General features: G+C 42.6%; 1 protein-coding gene across 1 annotated transcript in view; it reads right to left on the bottom strand.

Annotated features, from left to right (window-relative positions):
* snd1 (staphylococcal nuclease and tudor domain containing 1) overlaps positions 1 to 17,237 on the bottom strand; it is a 135,895-nt gene that overhangs the window by 67,507 nt on the left and 51,151 nt on the right. The window contains exon 16 of the mRNA XM_048268667.1: positions 11,109 to 11,218. Within this exon, the coding sequence (XP_048124624.1) occupies positions 11,109 to 11,218 (110 nt within the window). The remainder of the gene's footprint in view (positions 1 to 11,108; positions 11,219 to 17,237) is intronic.

Raw genomic sequence — 17,237 nt, 5'->3', positions numbered from 1 at the left:
CAACAACCCCCCACACACACACACACACCTCTCTGTCATTAGTGGCTGTCTAATTAAATACAAAGGTAATCTTATACATCAAAGATGTAATGCGCACACACGTTGCACTTGGCTTTTAACTTTATTATTTTATTCCGCTGCTCTCGATCATTTGTGAATGCTCCTCTCTAATCATATGCCAGTTGCCTGAGGGATGCGCAGGGAAATGGTAGCTTGCAGCTTGTTGACATTTGCCTTCCACCCCAGTAGAAGAGGATGGCTCATTAATGAGGTTAGAAACACCTAAATCTGAGTGGGTGACAGCCACTGGGTTCTGAGCTTGGGCATTGCTGGTAGGGGTTGCACAACAATTGTAGTAACCTTGGGGGATATATTAAGATGTGCATCACCATTGGATACTTTCAATGAGACTTAAAATGTGGCGATATTTTAAGACTGAAATTAATGACCTACTTTACTTGAACCTAAAATAGTACAAACATGTAAAATTGTAAGTGGTCTCCACTTACACATGTGCAGTCTAGAAGGGTTACATGAGAAAGTCTGGTTTACCAGCATAACTCCGTATCCCAGTAAGCCAGTAGTTGAACCACTGATAACTCGGCCTCTTCACTGCAGTGGAGGAGTGAATCAAACATCTTGGCAAACCTCTACCTTTCTGTTCTCCTGGCACAAATTCTACAAACTGTTTGTTCAAACCAGCGCAACTATAACAAAATCCTTAAAATTGTGCAGGAGGTGCTCAACCAACACTAAACTTAACACCTCACAGTAATCTCCACAACATGAGCAATAAGCCAACAGTGTGGGGAATGTGCTACCATCAAAAAAACAATACACTGGGTGCTATATACACCTCTTGTATTGGTGGAGGACGTAATGCGTGGAGAAAAATGGGCTTGTGGTGATGCACGCATTGGCTGTTGTAGGGTATCTTCCCTGATTCAAAACAGGAGCCCTGACATGTGTGTTGTGGTGCAACAGAGCTGCTGTTTCCAGTGAAGGCGGCTCCAGCTGAGGATCCTTACTGAAGCGTGAATAAGCTCCATTTCAAAGAGCTTGCTGGCAGAAGTGCAAATGCATGCTCGGTCTTAATGTGCACATTAAAGTAATTGAGCTCAAATGTCAGTGTGGCAAAGGGTATTTTTGCTTTTTATTTTTATAGTCCCACTTTACAACGAACGAACTACATTCTCAAATGACAAGGGATAAAACTTCCTAGCAAAACATGATACGAGTGAGTGGTTTGCTTTGACACTAGTACAAGGCGATCTGAAGAGTGACTGCTTGTAGGCTTTCTAAATGTGTGCTCTGAAAGCAAAAGGGGTTCTGCTGACGGGGAGGAACTGAACTGGGTGTCTGTCAAGATACAATCAACATTAATGTGTCAACATGCCTCCCTTTTAACAATTACACTTGTTGGTCTTGTCTCCTGGATGAAAACATTTTGCACTTAAACAGACCTTCTCACACAAATCTAGGAACCAACCCTCAAAAACAACTTCAGGGTTACAACCTTGGGCGCTGGGTCATGTAGTGCAGCCAATATATTTTTGTACCACATGTTCAACAAAGTGCCTCAAATTGACATGACCATAAACACAGTTCTGTTGGAGCAACGCCTCTAATGCACTAGTGTAATTAACTCATTATCTCTTTTTTTAACAAGGCACCACTCAAAAACGTTCCATATGGATCACCAGAGATTTAAATATAACAAAAGTTTGGTGTTTTGTCTGTGTGTGTCTGACAAGCTGTGTCAAGAGACTACACATAGGGAACTTAAACATTTAACATCTCGTCCAAAGAAGAGTATTGCTATGATTGAGATCTTACACACTCTTATCTACTTTTCATGAAACACAGGCCTTGAGAAGAAGACTCAAAAACAAAAATGTCATAAAAAAATTTGCACTCAACAAATCTCTTGTGCTCTCTCTCTCTCTCACACACACACACAATACTATTTTTACAGAATAGTAAAGTTTGTCTATGCTATTCAGTATCCAAGTGATATGCAGCCTTTGAAGGATCGCCTTCCAGTCGCCCTTCCTTTTGACTGCGGTCTTCCCACTCCAGGGAGGCTTTAGGGGGAAAGTGCTGACGCTGTGGCTGAGATTAGACCCTTTTCTCTAGGCTCCGAGTGTCCTGGCAGCCAGGAGAGGTCAGGCTTTGTGCTGGGGTAAGCTAGCACAGGATTACTCCTTCACAGAGCTGATTCCTATGGATAAAAAGGGCCCAGCCAAGCAGCACATTGACTGGGCCTTGGCAACCTGCAGCGCTGAACCTAGTTGTCGTCGGCTAGAGCCAAACGCTTCTCACTAACAACTTATAAAAGCCTTCCTTAAACTGGTGGACACTTCCTCCAAATCCGTCTCTGAGTGTAAGGTAGCAGGGAGGATGGAGGAGTAAGCAGTGGGCAAAGAGACCTTAAACAACAGAGGGAAGGGAGCCAAATTGAAAGCTGCTTTGTGTTGAATGGCAAATGGAAAGGTGAGCTTGGGCCTAGAAACACAAGGTCAGATCAATGAGAACTCATCCTGTTGTCATGGAAACCTCTATAGTATGGCACTTGGGAGTTAGACAGAGTGCAAATTATGCCCTGCAACTTATGTCCTACCTCAGCTCTAACAAGCATGTTCGTACAAACATTATGACTCAAAGATAATATTACTTTACTGTATATAAGGGTATTTTCTGTATTTAATATCTTAAAATAATGCCCAATCTGCACGAAAACGTAAGGAGATAAGTCTTAACTAATAAAGCAAATATATTTGTGGATGTGATGAAGTTTAAAAATGGAAAAGAGGAAAATGGAAAACAATCCTATTTCTATTTCCAGTACTGTTAGGACACATTCAAATGTCCACAGTACTGTATCAGGACAGAGCTCAAATCACCTCATGGGAGGGGTCAGAGATCAGATGAGAGCCAGCAGGTACTGTAAGCACCATGGGAGAGGTCAGAGATCAGATGAGAGCCAGCAGGTATTCCTTTTGCGATGCTCCACAGTCTGACCTTGTTAACAGAAAGAAGGACCTGAATGGGATATACACTATCCCATTCTTAATCCATAGGGTTTAATATGACGTCGGTCCACCCTTCGCAGCTATAACAGCTTCAACTCTTCTGAGAAGGCTTTCCACAAGGTTTAGGAGTGTGTTTATGGGATTCTTTGACCATTCTTCCAGAAGCACATTTGTGAGGTGAGGTCAGGTCACACACTGATGTTGGACGAGAAGACCTGGCTCTCAGTCACCGCTCTAATTCATCCCAAAGGTGTTTTATCAGGTTGAGGTCAGGACTCTGTGCAGGCCAGTCAAGTTCATCCACACCAAACTCTGTCATCCATGTCTTTATGGACTTTGCTTTGTGCACTGGTTGGAACAGGAGGGGCCATCCCGGAGCTGGGCTTGGCCCCTTAGTTCCAGTGAAAGGAACTCTGAATGCTTCAGCATACCAAAAGATGTCGGACAATTCCATGCTCCCAACTTTGTGGGAACAGTTTGGGGAAACAAATAAAGTCCTTTGATCACATCATTACTGAGACTTGTAGGAGGAAAGCATTCACAGGATGAGGGGTTTACTTTCAAAGGAGATCTGGTATTTTTGGAAGGACACAGAGGGCTGTTCCACATCTCAACAGGACGCTGATGGGTGCGAGAAACGTTCGCCAACTAGCTAACCACCCTCATTCAAGTCTGCCTATTTCAATTTTGTAATTGAAAACATGTTTGTGTGGGGATAGAGAGAAGGAGATCGAAAGAGACATTTTGCCTTAACCACCTGAAGTGAATCCACATCTCTGCGGTTTTAATAATGACAACATTTTAATTTGTTGCTATTTTTGGAGAAACTGCTCAGAGGCTAATTATGAACACAAAACAGCAGGCCCTCTGCAAAGCCACAGAGAGAGCATGTCCTCCACAGAGAGCACTCGGCCTCCGTGTCCACTCAAGTGTCACTGTAGGCCAGCTCAAACCCATCCACAGTCCCCGCTGCACAATCCTCCCGTCTGCACTCATTTAAACAAGCCCACTTCATCTTCTGTTAAGCATTGCAAACACACACACAGTGTCAGAGGCACTGGTCAGAGTGAAGCAAGAGGACAAATCAAATGGCTGACGTCCTGGGGGGAGGTTATGTCACAGTCTGCAGTGACAGAGCCAGCAAGCCTGGTCACGCCACTAACAGCACCAGGCTGAGAGTGACTACAGCAGGGGGTGGCTGGAGAAAAGGGAGAGAGGGAAAGTGAGGGAGGTTGAGATCGTGATTGAGATAGAAACAAGATATATTTCTTATTGTGTAACCATAGCAGTTGCCCCACTCTTTCCTAGCAATTGTTCTATTATATCAGTCACTTAGCAACACACTGTCATCTCAAAAAGGCCTCTCACACTCACGGGCACTGAAATTGACAGGGGGAGGATGGAGGTGGGAGAAATGGATAGAGAGAGCAAAGGGGGGAGAACATAATTGGAGAGGGGGCAAAAAGAGATTGAACAACTTGACCAACTGGCAGTTAAAAATATCCTGTGTGATTCAGCTTGCTTCATAGCTTGACTAAGAATGCTGCAGTCTCTAGGTCGCCAGTAAGGAAGAGGGGGAGGGGACACAGAAAGGATGGAGAGTGAGGGAGAGGTGGTTTGAGACTGCTGAAATAGAGAGAGAATGAGGAACAACGACGACAAGGAAGATAGGTGGGTATGACCGGAAGAAGGGCACAAGGGGGTGGTAGATTCACAATGGAGCAAGGCCGTGCAGTAGGAAGAAGCTTTACAGAGGGATGAAGACTGCACCACCATGCCACATAGAAGGAATATAGCCTACTCTATAGAGTGCATTCGTAAATTGCCACTCCGAGCACAATTAACCGTTTGTAAATTCGGAATTATTGCGTGTTTATTCAGAGCGTCACACTCTCGGAGCATTCCAGAACGTGTCAGATTGAATTTACAAACGCACCATCATAGCTAGCAGAGGGGGATAGGAAGAGGGGCCAGTTGATAGGATGGATATGAAGACAGAGAGAGTAAGAAGACTACCTGCAATGCAAAAACAATGGATGTATAAAGCAAAATCTCTGTCTCGGGACCAATGATTCATTTGATGATGAGGAGATGAGGCATTACTTAAGCTTTACACCACACAGACAGACACACAGACACACACACACACACACAACATGCACACAATGACGCATGCACACAATGACGCACACACATAGACCCTTCCCTAAGGGGAAGTGTCACAGCAGAATGTCCTTTGAATTCCTAATAGATGATGAGGCAACATCACCAGTCAGACCAAGGTCTACAAAGAATCAGTGACACTTTCATCATAGTTTGTAATTTGGCATTGATGAAACATCTCTCTCGCACGTGCGCGCGCACACACAGAGTATATTGGACAGGTCTGGATGGACTCTTTCCAGTTCATTTTTTATATCCAAGGGGTGTCACCGAGGGGTTCTACTAGAGCTGAACAATCTGGGGAAAATGTTGAATTGTGATGTTCCTAACAGATTTTACATTTTTTGAAAGTCAAGCTTAAGAGGTCAATATTTACTATATAAACCATGTGATGGAGCATTACCACTAGGGAGAACATCAAAATACTAGATGCTTTATAGACCCTTTCAACAATAAAAACAAAAACAATGCTTGAACATTCTATTTGGATCCCAATCTACTTCCTCTGCATTAAGATAACATATGGAATGTTAAAACTGAAGTCTTGTGGGGCCAACTATGATGTTGATAATGGAACTCTTGAAAGGGTCTATATTTAATTTAATAGAGTACCGAAGTCTGACGTAGCGTTTCCATGACGGCAGAATCACTGGATTTAAACAAACTTTCGAAGTGGCTTAAATAGCATTGAATGTAGACATGTGGTACCATTTCTAGCTAATTAATTGTTTTAAATGTAGGCTATAGCCATTTAAATGTGCTTTACCTGCTAGGCAGTAGCTTACCCACATAACACGGATTGCCTGGCAGGTGTAATATAAAGAAACAACATTTCAGTGGATATTTCACGTCTTCTCAAAGACTGGCGGCTGTTAAGAGTGAGGTTTTATGCTTAAAAAATAAAGCCAAAATACGTCCGTGTATTTAAGGATTTTAACTGCATGCTGTGAAGTTACATGCAGATCTCTTTTACGGAGGAAACCCATGCTAAAATAAAACTCTGTAGTCACGAATTTGATCGTATTGGTATGAATATATGTTGTAGTATGCGATTCCTACAGTGTAAAAAAAAAAATATACTAACATCTTAGAAACGTTGTAAAATTATGGAAATAGATTAAGAAAGCCACCGTTAATGGTAATTTCAATGGTTAGATTGATTTGTTTAGATCCAGTGAAATTGCTGCCTTGGCAACGCTACGTTATGGCTTCTGTACTCTATTCAACTAGTGCAGTGCCTGTTCAAACATGCTATTCCTGTAGAAAACCTGTAGCCCAATTACATGCCTGCAGGTAGGCCTACTTTAAAAATATATTGATGAATGCTCCATTGGCTTGAATGGGATTTCCCAACGTTCTACGGTCAAATATGTACCATGTAATGACCGCTGAAACATATAATGACCGCTTTCAATGGCAACGAGTGTTGTGCGTCTGATTAACGTCTTTTGTATCACTCCGCAAGTAATCTGGTAACTTCTTGAAATGGAACTCCATTAAAAAGTGAAAGCAGACGGTTTATCAGCTGTGTTCTAAAGTTCAGCGTGTTGCAAACTATTTGTTTCTCAGCAAAAGCCAAGACGAAACGGTCACAAATAAATGTTAAGACACATATCATGTGGAGTTTATTTTTTTGTTTTGGCAAGTAGCCGTATAATAAGTGGGATAATGTATAGAACCCCGGTCATCATCAAGCCTATGGCGTCTCGGGGTCCGGTTCGCCCTGTCAGGACTTATTTTCCCGATAATGACCGGCGTTCTATACATTATCCCTTACATAATATAATAAATGTGCAGTGAGCAGAATTTAAGCATGGTTGCATGTGACATTTTTTACAGATCAAAATGACATAAGCCTAACAGCTGTTTTGAGTCAAAGCTATATGTTCAGCCTATTGAATAGCTTGATAGAGAAGACAAACCATTCTGTGGAATGATGCAGCATCGTATGAAATTTGCAATAATGTGAAAACAATCTCTGGTAGCCTACAGATGACATCACAATCTGTCTGCCACTTGTTGTCTGTATGTAGCTGATCAAAATGAAGTAAGCCTAAAGCTTTGAGTTAAGACTATATGATTAGCCTATTGAATAACTTGATAGAAAAGACAAACCATTTTGTGGCATGATTCATCATCATATGAAATTTGCAACGATTGACTCAAAAACAGTCTTTGGTAGCCTATAAGTGACATCACACTCTGTCTGCCACTCGTTGTCTGTAGCTGGTTATGTTTTGCTTGTGTGGCATTCTGAAATGCCCTTTAGGGACCATTAAGGGACTTTGCAGTCAGAATTGTCGTTTGTTTGTTTGAAGTCTAAAGACAGTCCAAAGTAGTAGAAGTGTCAGTTTATTGCACAATTTTACGTTGTTTTGAATAGCCACTGCATACCTGTGTTTGTTGGCATGTTGTTGCAAAATCAGATAAGACTGTAGCCTACTATAGGAACACTGATATATTATACAGAAATATTAAAGGATATAGTAGAAAGCTAGAGCAAGCTAATTAGCGCAAGGAAAACTATAAGCTACTGATAAAATATAGCTGACATGAGTGGCAGCCTTTCCAGTTTCAAATTTTCGAAGTCTCTCTCTCTCTGATTTGGACATTACCTTTCACATGGGTTACTCAGGGCTTTGAGTAGGCTACTTTGATTAGGCTACTGTTTAATTCTTGAAATATTCAGAGCATCCATCTAAAAGCAGCTACGTTGGGCCACTTCTTGTGAGCATGCCTGGTATTTGAGGAGCACGGCCCTTCTGATTGGTGAGCCTGACTGCGTCACACAGTGAACTGTGAGAATGATATGGAAGTGAGAGTACAAGACCAGAAAAACACAAAGTTACATTTTCTGGTCTGCAAAGGAAAGCCAACTATAAATCAACCTACCAACAGATGGTTAGAAAAGCTGTGTTCCACATGTGAAGATTGTAATTAAAATAGGCCCGTATTGTCCTTCATAACATGTGGGAAACAATTTCTTATGGTTTATAGTAGTGGGGGCTACGAGGGGGCCGTCAGGGGGCCTCAGCAAGTTGGAAGGAAAAATAAAAGCAACAAATAAATACATTTGAAATTTTTTTAAATATACCTATTACTATGAGGGTTGTTATACAATGCCATTATAATAATTTGTTGCATATCTGAACATTATATTTTCCATGATGATGACTGGGAATAATAGTAGAGTGATAGCTCTCATATAGCAGAAAGCCCCAAATGCAATTTTTACACACTGTATGCGCCATCGCTTAGTGCTTGTGGCTAAAATAATTATTAGGATTAGCTTCATTTATTTTCACATTTGCCGTAGTATTGACGATGGGTTTAATAACACATCAAGGGGGTCCTTGGCCAGAACCTAGTGGTATTTGGGGGGCCTTGTAGTGGAAAAGTTTGGGAACCCCTGGTTTATAGGTTTCTCAGGTCATGTGAAAGTGGGGTCTTTGATTGTACCTGTGGTCTGTGTTAAGGGGTGTGGTGGGGGAGCATGTGGTACAGGGCCAGACGGTGCAGGAGATCTGACAGCTTTTCCTGGGCTCTGATGGTGCCCCACTAGCCCTCCCCTGGAAACTCCACATCACACTACTGTCTGTGGAGCTTTCCATCAATTATTCAAACAAACCACAAACCACAGCTACAGAAAGAGAGAAACGACAAGAGGATTGAGGATGAGAGAGAGACGAGGCTGAGACGGAAGGTAAGAGAGGAGTGACATGATGGTGACAGAGGGAGACTGAAACGAGGGATGACAGAGAGGGCGAGCAGCAGCACAATTTGTGAGAGCGACATCATTTCTTGGTATTCAGAAATCAATGCTCGGGCATCATACTAAGAGAAATCCAATTCATTTTTGACCGGACAACAAGGACAACAGAGGCGCAGTGAGTGCATTCACAGAAAATATGGAAGAAAATGTACAAAATGGTGCACCATTTTCCACCATGAGCATATAGTGTGCACATGCACACACACACACACACACACACACACAATCCTGATGCGCTTGAGGACACATCCCCCACAATCCAGTAAACGGTTTGAACATAAAGGTCATTGGTGCCGACTGATCTGCAGGAGAGTGAGGCACTTGTAGCGTCATGTGTGAGGATGACTCACCAACCAACTTGAGCTGGAGCTACTGTTTTTTACCCCATCCACCCCAACAACCTCTGACTGGACCCTCAAAGTTTGTATACCTCACACCTCCTTTTTGCTGAACACTAAACAGTGTCATTCATCACACACACTTTCCTCAAACACACACACACACACACACCCTGACCTTGTTTCTTGAAAGCATCCCATGGCGAAGCCCTCTACCCACACAGCCGTGCTACAGTAAATAAAGCGGAGCTGAGGGAGTAAGGCTTGTGCTAATCTCTTTTAAAAGAAACCTCAGACTGATTGAGGTTGACCCCTGGCTTGCAGGCAGATTGTCTACACTCCTTCTCCATATCTGTGAAACCACTTATATAAAAAAATATTTTAAAAAAGGGGGGGGGCAATTATAGCAAAAACTCTTAAAACGTGTGTGGGGGCTCAAAAATGGTTGGATATAACAGAAATACTATGGATTAGATTAGAATGATTTATTCAGGATAGGAGGAACAACACATGAAGAACAAAAAGTTGTGTCCACCCTCACCTTAACTCCCTGTACAGATGAATAAATGGTATCTCGGATAGTGGGGTAAGGAGGAGAGCATGGGTCCCAGATCACCACTACGCTCACAGACAGCTCGACTGTAAATAGACTGTTGTTTGCTTACACTCTCAGCTTCACAACAAATTAGATTAAATATCCCGAGAGCAGAAGCATTCAGACAGAACCACACGGAGGCAACGCACAAGTACAACTCAATGCAAGTTCAAACATACTTGTTGGATGTTCAATGTCACCCTTATGCTCCTACTGACATGAATAGGGCTCAGATTTCTAGCCTGGTTAGATGGACCACATACTCTAGAAACAATGGAGGAAACACTACATAAATGGTGTGAATTTAGCTACTTTTGTTTCCTGCAGCACCGTTACTAATGCCTTTCCACTCCCAGAGTGCTTTTGAAAGCAGATTCTTTAACATTTCCAGAGCCAGCTTTTTAGCTCTACTTCAACTGCACCTCTGGCCATAAGTAGCATTTCCATGACAATCAGGAATGAGCCGGACAAGAGCATTCTCAAAAGCAGGGAGGGGAGTAAGGGAAGAGATGGGGATGGAGGGAGAGAGGGAGAGAGGGAGAGAGGGAGAGAGGGAGAGAGAGAGAGAGAGAGAGAGAGAGAAAGAGAGAAAGAGAGAAAGAGAGAGAGAAAGAGAGAAAGAAAGAAAGAAAGAAAGAAAGAAAGAAAGAAAGAAAGGAGTGATCCAGGGAGGACAGAGCAGCGCCCTTGAATTTAGGTTACACTCATTTAGCAGTTCTTTCAGAAGAGACCGAGGCATTTCCATAATAAAGAAGGGTGACAGCTAACAGTGAGATAGGGGTAAATGGAGCAGGGCACACAGTTGGACAAAAGAGGGATGAATAGGAGCAGTTCAGGAGTTCATCTCTGCCAACTCTAAAGGCACTAAAAGGGGAGGCTTACGGGGGCTTTGGATTCTTTAGGGGGCTAAATTAGTACCCCTTACCTCCACCTATGGTTTATGAGCTGTAATCAATGAGCTAAAATAGTCAATCTTCCATCAAGCTCACCTATAAAGGACACTTAGATAGGACTTAAAGAGGGGAACGCGAGCAGAGTGAGTATCTGAGGTGGTCACTGATGTAGTACGGTGTGTGTGTGTGTGTGTGTGTGTGTGTTTGGCTTTTTTTTAGACTTGACTGTAGTCAACATTAGACAAGAAAAATGGAATGGAAATGGATGTCCAATTCCATACCATCATCAACAGAACCCATACACCTTTGCCTTACCTCTCTCTGTAGGACCAGCTCTTTGGTGAACAGCATGGCCTCTTCACTGAATGGCTCCGCTACCTGAACACCGCCCGGAATGTTCCTGGAGCCACGGGGGCACTCAATGCCTACAGGAAAATAAGAACGCGTCACACTGCGTCAGCAAATCCCATTGCTCCGCAACCAGCTTCAGGAGCACCAAGATCAGTCAAGCAAAATGATCACATGCAACGCTACAAAGGTTCACTACGGAATGCCGTGTTTTAAACAGCCATGTATTGCCTTAAGTGCCGTTCACAGTTCACGTCCACTTTTTTCACCTTCAGAACGTGAGTATTCCGAATAAGTGAATGTTAAAAACATGCAAGGTAGACATTGATTGTGTACATGTTGCTGCGATTATATGTTAGATTTTAGCTAAATTGCTAGCTCCCTGACTTAGCTAAGGCAGGCAGCTTAGCAACAACTCATTGTTGAAAGAAAAAACGCAACCTCAAAAGTTAAACTAATTGGAACTTTAAGCGCCTCGTGTTTTTAGAAGCCTCGCTTTTTCTTTTCTTTTTTTTTTACTCCCTTGTTATAAATGCGAGGCGCGCTGCCATGGACCGCTGCTCCATTCCACAGGGAAAACATTTCATTTCAGCGCCTGGGAGGTGAAAAACGTGTCATTGTGAACACCGCCTTAATATTAAAATGGCAATAAAACACAAACTACATAGTTAAATTATTCAGTTTATTAACAAATTACCAATGAACTCTAACTGTGCAAACTGACATGTGGGCTATGGCCTGCAACAATAAAATCAAATGAGTGTGGGTGTAATATGTAATAGGTAAAGGAGAGGCAACCCTTTATTTTTACTCCAAATGCTCCTCAAACTTTAGAAAGCTTTGGAACCCCTCATGATAAGAGATGCACTTTCTATGCCATGAGTTTTGCATACCTCTTTAAAGATGCCAGAAGGATTGCTTTCAGGGAAAAAACACCTCACCAGTGTCTTCCATTTGCTTTTCAATGTTAAAAAAGTTTGATCAAGAGGGACTTCTGAGATAGGAGGTCAGAATGTTCAAGTTGTCACTGAGCCCTCTTTTAATGCCTGTGCACGCACACGCACACACACAGATTCTATCCACCACAGTTTGCACAATGGGAGCAGAAAAGGTGATCGATTTATGCAGAGCAAGCCATAGCCTGGTTTGGAGGGGAGTACCTTTTAACCTCCCCCTAACAGAGCCACATTAGTCTTCATTTATCAGGTGAACTCTTCCACAAAGAATCGACTCTAAACACCGGGACCAACTGATGCATACATCACACCACCACATGGGGATGTAGAGAATTATCTACAGCACACTTGACAGGATCATCAGAAAAGAACTCATCTTTATCACTTGCAAATGGGTGCTTGCATACAAAAGATCTGGGTAGAGGATAGTTGTGTTTGCAGGAAAACAAGCCTACTTTACTAAAGGATATACGCAAGCATGTGCCTGCGCACACACAAGGTTGCCTGCAGACACTCAAAAAAAACAAAACAAAAAAAACTTATTTTTTAATCTGCACTGTGTTGCCTAGACAAATGAAACAACTCAATTGCCTTTTAATAGTCCGTAAATACTCCCAGATTAGCATTTAAATTGCTTGGAGCATCTGGGCCGCACAAAGCAGGAAGTCCTTTGCCGCAACCATGTTGGGAGTATTTTTAGACACTGGGATTGGGTTAGCAAGGCCAATCTGGCCAGGCACGTTCTACATGAGACAGGGGGCAGGAAGGCTCATGGGGGAAAGAGGGCTTCCCAAGAGATTAGAAACAGTGACCAAATTCATGCGCACATAGTGCATATTCCATAGGCCTATGTAGAACTGAATAAGACGGAAAACAGTTTTGAATCCCTGTCACTTGACACCAGCCACTGCAAAAGGAACTGATAGACTTTTTATTAAGTCAAGTCTACCCTAATGGCATATAGGAGTTTTTTTCCAGCCAAGTCCAATAAAGCACTACAAAATCACAAATTCTAATGATGAAAAAATAAAATCCTGATAATTCTTATCCGCTCACATGTTAATATTGATAAAGGGTAACAGCAGGAATGGAACTAAAATGTTTTTTTGTAGGCCTTACCTGATAATGGGTACCGTTGTTTGAAATCAAACTCCCCAGACCCTATCACATTAAAATGTCTTCCCTTAACAGGAAATTCTGTCATTCATTGCTCTTGAACTCTAAGGACAAAATCACTTAATTTAATCCTCTACACCTTTAAGTACAATCTTGAAGCTCTCAAACACTTCACATTCCGTGGTGCCCCATCCAATGATGAGATTTACTAAGGTCACTCCATTATCAAGGCAACTCAAGCATGATAGCCCACTGAATTTAATGTACCAGTCAATGCCCACACATAAAGCATATGTAAATTGCCAACTTTGCCAAATATCTGTGCTGCATTGCTTATATAGATAAGGTGTGTTCCAACAAATAACCAAGCTGTGGTAAAACTGAAAACAGAAAATGTTGCACTTCAAGTCCACCTAGAACATGCAGTAAGTTGGAGGAAGAAGCTTTCTGTTCAGCTCAACCTTTTGATAGAATGTATAGAGGACTGCCAGCGGTAAAGCTGTGAAGTAACTGACAGGCATTAGAAATAGGACAAGCTGGCACATAACTGCACAGATCTAAATATATGGGCGAGGGGGCACAGGGTCTGAATAGAGACGCCCTCGCGCAAGCCACAGTTCCAGCTCCACAAGACTCGGCAATGACTCATGATAGGGAGAGATTGCAACATGCATTCACTCCAACAGGGCCCTCTCCTCTACCACTCCTCTCTCCCCCTCATCTGAAGGCATGAGCGCAAGATGAGGGTTGGTGAAGAGGAGAGGAGCACACTTGAGTTTAGCTGCAGAACAGGAGAGATAGAGAGAGAGAGCAAAGAGCAACATGACTCCCCTTTGCTCTGCACTCAAACTGCCCGTCAGCACATCTATATGGAAGGAGTGAGAAAAGGCATAAGGAAGAGGTAGGTAGGGGAGCCGAGTGCTTAGGATGGGCCAGTTTGATGCTATGAAGATTAGGCCGTAGGCATGACTGCTCTCGATTCTACACTAATGACTACAACATTCACTTATGCTCCAGCTTTGTGACGATCGCCCTCTCTTGTAATCATCCACAAACATGCAAATATAAATGTTTCTTGGTGTAGGAGACTGCATAGGGCTTTGAGGCGGTGTAGGAGACTGCATAGGGCTTTGAGGCGGTGTAGGAGGCGGTGTAGGAGACTGCATAGGGCTTTGAGGCGGTGTATGAGACTGCATAGGGCTTTGAGGCGGTGTAGGAGACTGCATAGGGCTTTGAGGCGGTGTAGGAGGCGGTGTAGGAGACTGCATAGGGCTTTGAGGCGGTTAAGCATGGTACATCTCTGCAGAATTCAGGTCTCTTCCCACTTCTTATCCTCCCATAATTCTCTTATCACTTGATTCCTTTATCCTACCCTATAACACAAACACACACACAAATATAGACACACACACACAGAGGGATGGACACGGACACACACACACACACACACACACACACACACCGACCGACACACACACACACACCTCTGGCCTGATGTGTGGCCTGTTTGGAGATGTTTGGTGTTTGGTGATGCTGGTGAGCGATGCCGATAAAACACTGCTCATCTCCCCCACCTCCTCACGTAGCCCACCACTGGCCTGAAATAACTGCTGGACAAATCACTTGTGGCCAAAGCATCTGTGCTAGTAGAAGTACGTTGAGTCCGCACACCAGAAGCTGCTCCTTAGCGTTTTTTATTTGTAGGCTATATCTGGGGCCCGAAACGTCACATGTGGTGATATAGTCTACAAATAAAAAACGCTAAGGAGCAGCTTCTGGTGTGCGGACTCAACGTTCTTCTACTTGCTTGTGCCTTCCTGTCCAGCACCCAGTACTCAACTACTTGGATGTGCGTGCTGCACTCTTGAACTCAAAAGCATCTGTGCTACCTGCAACAGAAGTGCAGTCTGTGCTGTGTTAAAGCTAAAATGCAAGCTAAAATGACTACACTGTGTGGGGAAAAACATTTGCAATCCCTCCGACCCAAACATGTACTGGGTATGAGGAATGTTTGTCGTGTGTTTCAAACTTTCCTCATAGATGGGATATAAAATACAATTTAACTAGGAGTTCTGATTGATTTGAGTTAAATGTAAATGTTAACAGGAAATTCTACATTTAAGGGTCTGGCAATCTTGCTTACACTTGCTTATGTTTTAATGTGTGTTGTTGAAAAAGTCTCTTTTTAGCCATTTTTCATAATGCATTCACTAAAATGAACAATATCAATTTTACATTACATTGTATTATTTATAATATAATATAATATTATATTATTAATCCTTCATAGCATTTACGATGAAAAATAAGTGAATCATTAAACCTGATAGCAATTACAACTGCTACACATGTTTGGTCCTTTTTGTCAAGAATCAGTAAATAGAAAGCAACTAGTTTCTTATAAAAATCATTTCTACATACCATAATTCATTAACATTTTAGAGGCTTCTGAAAAGGAACAGATAGCCTTATCCACAAAAGTAAAATTGAGAGGAAATATTTTTGTGTTCTCTCGGGTAGACAAAAGCAGTGGAAGAGAACAACCAACGCAGTGAGCAGCATGGCTGCAGCAAAGCAGCACTCAGATCAACTCTGCTTTTCCAGGAATGCAGAGCATCAACATAAGGTGCACTGCAGCAGCCAGAGAGGGAGGGGGAGAGAGGGGGAGAGGATGAGAGAGAGAGAGAGGGAGGAGAGAGAGAGAGGATGGGAGAGAGAGAGAGCAAAGAGGGAGGAGGGGAGAGAGGATGGGAGAGAGAGAACAGAGAGAGAGAGAAGAGAGGGGGAGAGGATGGGAGAGAGAGAGAGAGAGAGCAAAGAGGGAGGAGGGAGGGAGGGAGCTAGAAAGCAGAGGGGGGGGGGAGAGAGAGAGAGAGAGAGATTCACCACATTCACAACACTGACTCATGTGCGTGCCCACTATTCTTGATCCCTGCTCTATGAGGAATGTCATTTATCTCAGCTAATGGTAAGAGAAACCCTATCCATCAACTATTCCTCATGCTAAATGTATCTAAAAGCCTATGCTCAGTATATTTCTCTTACTCAGACAAAGCAGAGAGCAGCAAGAGAAACAGAGCACACAGCTATGGAAACAGATTGGACCACTACAGGCTAGACTCACCTTTTAGGGGCACTTCAGTCTCACACACACACACACACACACACACACACACACACACACACAAACAAATAAGGAAATGCTGCTCCCCAGTGCCTCCTGGCATTCACTTCAGTGTTGTTGAGCTAGTTCTCCAAACCATTCATATATTAAAGACAACAGGAAAGAGAGGGGAAATGAGGAAGAACAGCTGTGATCCACACATCATTGGATCTTTTGGTAGACAGTGTTTTATTCTACAGTAGAACTGCAAATCAAAGCCAAAAAAACAACTCATTTATGTGACCATTTTATACCAATTCAACCTACTACGGCAGTCCACTGGCAAAAATAAAAAGATTCGATCAGCCTGTTAAACACAAATAGTCCAGAATGTAAGGAAAGCACTAGCCCATTTAAGTCAATTGGAGACTTGTGGGATTTCACCTTAAACATAGGCCACAATTTCTATCTGGAGTTAATGAGAATCTTTTGGATTCATCGTTTTTAATCCAGAAGTGGTTGTGATGATTTTGAGCTGAAGTCAGTTGTAAGAGTTGATTTTGATAAAATGTACTTTATTTCAGTCCATGTCTGTAACTTAGTAAATATTGGTGGTGGTCTAGATGAATCCTACTAGCCTAATTCCTACTGGGAGTCCACACCATCCATCCATCCACCATTAGTTTTAATAAAACTTATTAAAACATACAAGTTTTCCATGAGAATAGTGGGGTTTTTTATTGTTCATATGGGGTGTTGTGGAGTAGTCTTTAACCCTATGAGCCCAACGCTATCAATACAATATAGTTGATATGAGCAATCGTGTGGGGATGGAGAGTTGAGGGAAGGTGGTAATTATTTAAATTGGATGTGAATTCAGAATTAGTTTTTTAGCCAAAACATTGTCACATACAGGAAAGC

The sequence above is a fragment of the Alosa alosa genome, chromosome 17 (assembly GCF_017589495.1).
Source record: "Alosa alosa isolate M-15738 ecotype Scorff River chromosome 17, AALO_Geno_1.1, whole genome shotgun sequence".
In the NCBI taxonomy this organism is placed as follows: Eukaryota; Metazoa; Chordata; class Actinopteri; order Clupeiformes; family Clupeidae; genus Alosa; species Alosa alosa.
Note: the sequence above shows the minus strand (reverse complement) of the source record. Positions and strands in the feature narration are given on the sequence as shown.